The sequence below is a fragment of the Primulina tabacum genome, chromosome 1 (assembly GCF_025594145.1).
Source record: "Primulina tabacum isolate GXHZ01 chromosome 1, ASM2559414v2, whole genome shotgun sequence".
NCBI classification, from domain to species: Eukaryota; Viridiplantae; Streptophyta; class Magnoliopsida; order Lamiales; family Gesneriaceae; genus Primulina; species Primulina tabacum.
The window spans coordinates 58,128,023-58,135,116 of NC_134550.1; the positions used below are offsets into that span (position 1 = coordinate 58,128,023).

The 7,094-nt window shown below is 36.2% G+C and overlaps 1 protein-coding gene across 6 annotated transcripts; it reads left to right on the top strand.

Annotated features, from left to right (window-relative positions):
• The first annotated feature begins 523 nt into the window (after positions 1-523).
• LOC142554492 (lysine--tRNA ligase, cytoplasmic-like) lies at positions 524-3,984 on the top strand. Of its 6 annotated transcripts, none has more exons than XR_012822202.1 (5): positions 524-796; positions 1,362-1,430; positions 1,586-1,756; positions 1,843-1,936; positions 3,376-3,984. XR_012822202.1 is itself a non-coding variant. In XM_075665162.1 (5 exons), the coding sequence occupies exons 1-5, from the start codon at positions 788-790 to the stop codon at positions 3,607-3,609; spliced, it is 306 nt and encodes a 101-aa protein (XP_075521277.1). In that variant the 5' UTR covers positions 524-787; the 3' UTR covers positions 3,610-3,984. The 6 variants fall into 6 exon arrangements, 1 of the variants encoding a protein (XP_075521277.1); XM_075665162.1 differs by lacking the exon at positions 1,586-1,756 and having other exon boundaries at positions 1,827-1,936; positions 3,376-3,488; positions 3,605-3,984; XR_012822201.1 differs by having other exon boundaries at positions 524-1,430; positions 3,362-3,984.
• The last annotated feature ends 3,110 nt before the right edge of the window (positions 3,985-7,094 follow it).

A 7,094-nucleotide genomic window follows, 5' to 3' on the forward strand; every position in this document is an offset into this window, starting at 1 on the left:
TTACTTACTTTTAGGGAGTGTTTGGTTTGAATGGATAAGGTGTGTTTATTTTTTTTAACCCACCTTATTCCTCGTTTGTGGTACGCGTGATTATTTAATCAAGTCAATACCTCCTGTGAATGATTAAGTTATATTAGGTGAGTTAAAATAATACCTCCTCACCCCTAGGATTATTTATCCAACTCTTAATCCTTTCTATTTTCCAATTTTACCCTTCTCCTATATCCAAACTCACCACCACTTCCCGCCGCCACCGACCGTCACCGCCGCTGCCGGCCCGCCGTCTCCGGACCGCCGCTGTCGTCCGCCGGACCGCCGCTGTCGTCCGCCGGACCGCCGCCGCCACCAACCACCGACCGCCGCCGTCGCCGCCGGAGTGGAAGAAGAAAAAAAAGAAGAAAGGACAAAATTCAAAATTATCCTACACTTAAAAATCATACCAAACATAACATTATATATTACGTTCCTACAACAATCATTTTCTTTATCATTTACTTACTAATCATTGGTTTATTTTGTATGTAATGCCGATTTCCGTCAGTTGTTTAATTCCCTGTTTTGGGCCTGGTTCTCTAATTTTTGCCAATTTTTCAATGATTTTTTGACCGAGGATTTTAGTCTCTGTGTATATTGTTTAGTCTGATGAAGAATTTTGTTAAAAGGACTATATCTAGGTGTGAGGCTGTCCTGCAATTCATACCCATTTGCTCTGTTTATGAGTTTTTTTATTTGCATTTGAATCAAATTTAAAGCTAGTACGACAAAATGTAGCAGGGTACGAGTAAACATGCAAAAGGTGAAGATTTTAATGTGAACTGGGGAAGTATAATTTTTTGCATTTGTATCGTGAAGCAGAAGCTGGAGTCATAAACAAATATTGATTCTTTATAAAAATTTACTTGATTAATGGATTTTATTTAATTTTTGGATTAATTTGGTTACTCTATCTTTTGTATTCTGCACGTTATTTTAATATGCTCGAGATTTATGCAAATTTATTTGCTTTTATGTATTTTGAAACACAATGCAGTGTGTGTACTCACAGTAATTTCTCATGGTATTCTTAAAAAAAGAGTGCTTTGGTATTCTCTTGTTGATTTATCAATTTGAAATTCATGATAGATGTTATTATGATCAGGTAAACCTTTTGTAAAAATGGCTTATATATCTGTTTCATATTTCCTCCAACTAACTACTTTGTACATTTTTTATATTCGAGGGAAAATAATTTTAGTGTTTGAATGAATTCCATCTTTAATCCTTGGCTTCCAGTATATACTTAATGTGTTTATCTCGTCATTACTTATTATGATGACTTTTCTAGTCATTACTTATCATGATGACATTGGCATAAATTTCAGGCCTCTGCCAAGCCGGAGCAACAGGCAAAAAAACCTGCTGCTGCCGAAGATGAGGGCATGGATCCAACGGTATGCCTAGTATATTATTTTAATTTTTTAGTTGTGTTCTTTTGCGTTTTTGTCTGTCTCGTGTTACCTATATGGTGTTGGAATGGGAATTATTTTGGCTGTATACCGAGATGATCTTGACTGTTTCACTGAATGCAATGTTTGAACTCTTGCAGCAATATTTTGAAAATGGACTGAGGTTTCTAATTCTTGCTGCTCAGAAGGAAAGTGGAAGCTATCCGTATCCTCACAAATTTGAAGCTAAATAGACTATCCCTGAGTATGTAAAGAGATATGAAAGTTTAAATAGCGGAGATCATCTTGAGGATGTTGAAGAAAAATAGCTGGTACTAGATATTCTGTATGTGATTTATTCCGAGTGCTATAATGGTGTGTTACTTTTGATTGATGTTATAGATGTTTCATTTGGAAGGGCGGCTTATGAACAAGGGTTCATCATCATCAAAGCTGTTCTTTTATGATTTGCATGGTGATGGGGCTAAAGTTCAAGTTATGGCTGATGCAAGGTAGTAATTGACAACACTTCCATAGCTGATGCTTTTTTAAATATGCTGTCACGCTGTGAGAGAGTTTATTTATTTCATTGCCACTTTTAGGCCTTGAAATTAAGGTTTTTGTTGTTTTGTATGGCATACGATGACTGTACTGAGGATAATTAAGTTGTCAACTATTTGTTTCCCGTGGGTGTGATGTGGTCACTGTTATTTTAGGCAGTGTGTATGACATTTATTGGTATGGTTGTATAGTCCCTTGTCAAGTGATTAAATATCTTGGTTTCACATGCACTTTTCCGGTTTCTTCGTGTAATTTTCCCTATCTCAGAAATCTACTCTAGTGGTACTTAAGTATAAGGGGAGAGCTGAGTATTATTCCAAAAACATTTGTTGTTTTATCTCATTGTCTACATACGATGCCATGACCAGGAATTGGTCCTGGTTATGACAATGCTAAGGCGACATTGGTTTTTTTTATCAGCTGACTGATTACATACATCAGTAATGTGTCAGTAGTGTGTCGCTTCACAGATGTTGAATATTCTACTCTGGACAGATGACTGATATTTGGGTCCCAGAGAGTGGTAGAAATCTTGAGGCCTATACATTGAAAGATCAGCTATCGAAGATACCCATCGAGTTTTTGGACATTCTTATAGTTGGTGTTTTTAAAGTTAACCAACGTATGCACAAAATCATACATGCCTCAGAATCCAGAAACTAAAAATTTGGAATCCAACTAATGCACCACTGGTCTGATGGGTATATGCATCATATACTTGCTTATTGGAGCAGGAGTCTCTGGTAGACAAGTTAGTGTATAATATGGATGATGAACCACTAGATAGTTCTATAATATAAACAATGCTTATTTCTCCATGGCAGAGCCACAATTCTCTGGGCTATGATTATAACTTGATTTTCCTGTCATCACTTCATAGGACTTACTCTATGACTTATATTTTAGTAAAACCATTTTTTATATCTTTTAATCATCCTTTTTCATGTTCTTAACCACAGAGCATTCCATCTAAAAGTGGCACATAGACAAACGATGATTCACAATGAACTTTGAGATTGTTATTTGAATACTTATAGTCCAAACAATGTATCAAGTTGATATCTTTCGTGATATGGAGCAGCTAACTACTATTTATTTATTATTTATTATTTTCATGCTTCATGGTAAGATTAATGGAAAGAAAATGTTTCTGAACCAAGCACCAGTACTTGAACATTTCTTTAATTGCTTAGTGGGTACACTAGATTCTATATTTTTTAAGTTTCTATTACACCTTATATTTTCACATCTCTACACATGTTGTAGTCTCTTTTCTATGCGTCCATCCAGTGATTTCTGCGAGTAATTTTAAATGCATTTGATTGTATGTGCCCTACGTGAAATCTGTTTATGATTAGTGGAAAATTTCATACTAGGAAACTCAGTACAGGCAGCTTTATTTGGATTTGATGTTAAACATGGAGGTTCTGGAAATATTTAAGACCAGGTCAAAAGTTATTTCCTACATCAGAAGTTTTCTTGATAAACTAGATTTTTCTGGAGGTAAGTCAGCCCAGTGTTGCCTTTAGTCTAAAATGATGTTTTATCACTAGCCCAGACCTGGCTATACGCTTTAACTCAAATTATTCTTGCCTGCTTTTTAATGTTCTTGTTTTAAGGTTGAAACATCCATGATGAACATGACTGCTGGGGGAGCTGCTGCCCAGCCATTCGTGGTCACAATGATTTTAACGTGAAACTATATATGCGTATTGCACCTGAACTATATCTCAAGGAGTTGTTGTCGGTGGCTTAGACTGCTTACATGAAATTGGTAAACAATTTAGGAACGAGGGACAAGAACAGGCAAGACAATTCTAAGTTTTGTGAAAGTGATCACTGTAATACATTTGTTTTCTATTATGATTACCCTGTCCACAAAATTTTTGTGATATAAATAAATAATTTTTGGTGATCCCATCTCTTTTTTACATATTTTATTTGAAAGTCCTTGTGCAAGCAGTCCATGTTACGGGATTCCAGATGATAGAAGAATGAAATTTGCCATTCCTTCTTCTAGAAACCTGGAAACACATTTATTTTTTCTACTGTCATAAATTATCTATCTGGGTTCCTCCTCCATATGCTTACACTACGATCTGTCAAATAAAGACGTATAGCTTACTATTATATATATAATTAATTTTGACTTTGCTCAATGGCTTTTTAAATTTAGTCAAGATTCAAAATTATGAAAAATTTTGTGCATGATTCAACTAGATTTATCACGAAAAACTTATAAGTCGTTACTTTAATAATTGGATGAAAGAAAGACACAAAAAGGAAGAAAAGAAAAAGGAGACAGAGCAAAATCTAGCCTTGGGATTTAGAATATTTTGTATTTAAGAATGTTGGGTATATTTTCTTTTCTCTCCCCCTCACCAAGGGTTCTCGTACTCAGGGTCCCTGCCGTGTACGAGAACCCTCGAGAGCTTGACGAATACATAAAGCCAACCTGAGATGAAGAGACTCTTACTACCACCACTCTCGTGTACCATAGCATAGACAAGGACCTGTTTTTTTGTATAAATCTAAAAATATACTCCCTCTCCCTCTCCCTCTCCCTCTCCCTCTCCCTCTCCCGCTCCGCCTGGTTTAAAACAACTAATCTCAAGACACATTCGATTATCTCCTATCTTATAGTACTGCCAGAGAAAAGCAAATTATTCATCACATTTCTCATTGCCACAACCACACCAAGGTACAAAACACAACACAGAACACCAAAGCTATTACACAGCTCATAATAGCATAACAAATCACCATATATAGAGCATACAACCTAGTACGTACATCACAGCGGGACAGGATTTTGCCAGAGGGATAGCCAAATACTTCGGTTTGCATCTGGGAAATGGTGTGCGGCATATTTTGGACACTTTTTTCGCACCAGGGGACTTGATAAACTTCTGGAGGTTGGGATTCTTCATGTACTGGCAGAGGCAAGGCCTCTGTTCCTTTATCTTGGCACAGCATAGGCGGCTTGGAGATGCGGAAGATGCGATTTCACTTGCGCACGGGCTGAGCTGCAGGGGGTTGCAAGTCACTGCACTTGTGACCTCAACTCTTCCAAGCAGTAGAGCAAGTACAGCTGCACAGACTGCAAGATATGTTGCTTTGGTTTTCATGACTGGAAACTTTTGTGTGGGGGTGAGGGATGGGAGATCTGTGGGAAAACATTTGGGTTGCACCTTAATTTATAGACGTTCGATGTGGTAAAATTTATGCAAATTTACTTGATTTTTAATAAAATTTAATTTTGAAAAAAATATATTTAATCTAATACTATTGTTAAATGGAAACAAAAGGAATTATGGTTGCGCACATACCTCCGTTCTGTGTTATTTGACTTAATGCTGCCACTAGTGGAATCATGACTCAAGCTATATTAATAATATTTTTTGACCTATTTTCGGTTATATATCAACGTGGAGAATCATGAGGTGCAGTATCATTTTCTCAAGACCCTCATCATACAATTCTAATGGGATTTTATTTTATTTTAAAAAATAAAAATATCTGTTATTTTCCAAAGGAACATTTTTCCAATCTTGGCTTGCTTCCCTCATTTTATAAATTTATTATCACATTGAGAAATTCAGAACCAACAAGGAACAAAATCATTTGACATACTGACGACTTTTCCTTTTTCATTACAGTCTTGTCCTATTTCATTCAACTCTAAATTTGCTTTGCTCCTTTGGTGTATGCTACCTAGCTCTTAGATTGAATGTGCCGATATACGTATCGTGTACGTGGAGCTGTACTGATATATTTAAACTTGCTGAATCTACATATCTAAAACAAACTATCAAGAGGAGAAGACAGTAACTCCACCGGCTGGAAGCTAGGACTTGAGGAGGAGGCCAGAGGGCCACCGAATCCATCAAAAAGTACTGGTCCTTGGATAGGGATCGCCGGCCATTGAATTAGTTGTAGCAGGAATTCAGAGTCGAGCATGCTCCGTGTTACTGAAGAAAACAGCCCATCGCTATTATAGGATAGCCCTGGATGAGTCGAGGGATTAATACCAGGAATGATACTGCAGCCGGAATTTGCCATTAACATTGAATCGGTTGAGTGATCCCAAGCAGTCTCCCTGACTGGAATTAGTAATCCATCCATCATCATCTGCTGATAACCGAGAACGGCCTTTTGAAGTTGAAGGGTTTTGATGTATTCAATGGCCTTATCCAGAACTGAAGCGGCACTCATCTATTTATACACAAAACCCACAATATTTCCAATCAATTACTGGCTAACAAATCTTTTATATAAATTTTGTTCGTCAGGGCACGGACTTTGAAAAAGAAGATTAGCTATATTTTAAATTTAAGAATGTCAAATTTTCTATTTTTGTAAAAACGATAATGATTTCAATACAGTAACATATCAGCTTGGTCCGCCCCTGTTCTTGACTTACGCTACCATAATTAAAATATTGCACATGCCAGCTTACTGACTTTGTATGAGGAGCCGGGTAGTAATTCTTGAAGGGTTTTCATTCTCTCAGCAATTCGGCTCCTCCGTTTCTGTTCAATTGATCAGGAGAAATTTGATTAGTACTTTTCAGTGATATATAGGTTGATGTAAAAATATTGTGTTCGAAGTTTATTACAAAATGGAATGTATAATATAAAGTGAATAAAATATGATGTAGAAAACTTTATTCTTCTTTAAATTTACTCGTTATAGCAAAATATAAAACTACTTTACTCTCAAAACTAATTAAAACTAACTATTACATATCCAAACTAACCCAATTAAAACTGTAATTTGAATGGCTTGAACATACATAATCATATTGACAATCTACGATAATTTGGCAAAAACTTGTGTAAGACGGTCTCACCGGTCGTATGTTGTGAGAAAGACCTTTTATTTGGGTTATCCATGAAAAAATATTACTTTTTATACTAAGAGTATTACTTTTTATTGTGAATATCGGTAGGATTGACCCGTCTCGTGAGACCGTCTCACAAGAGGCTTACTCCTATAATTTTAGTTTAGTAAGCTGGCAACTTAGCTAGCTCAATTAAAGTAATTTGAAACCCTTAGGTTTTGTTCTGAGAGATGAATTTTAAAACCATAGATTTCGATTATAGTTTT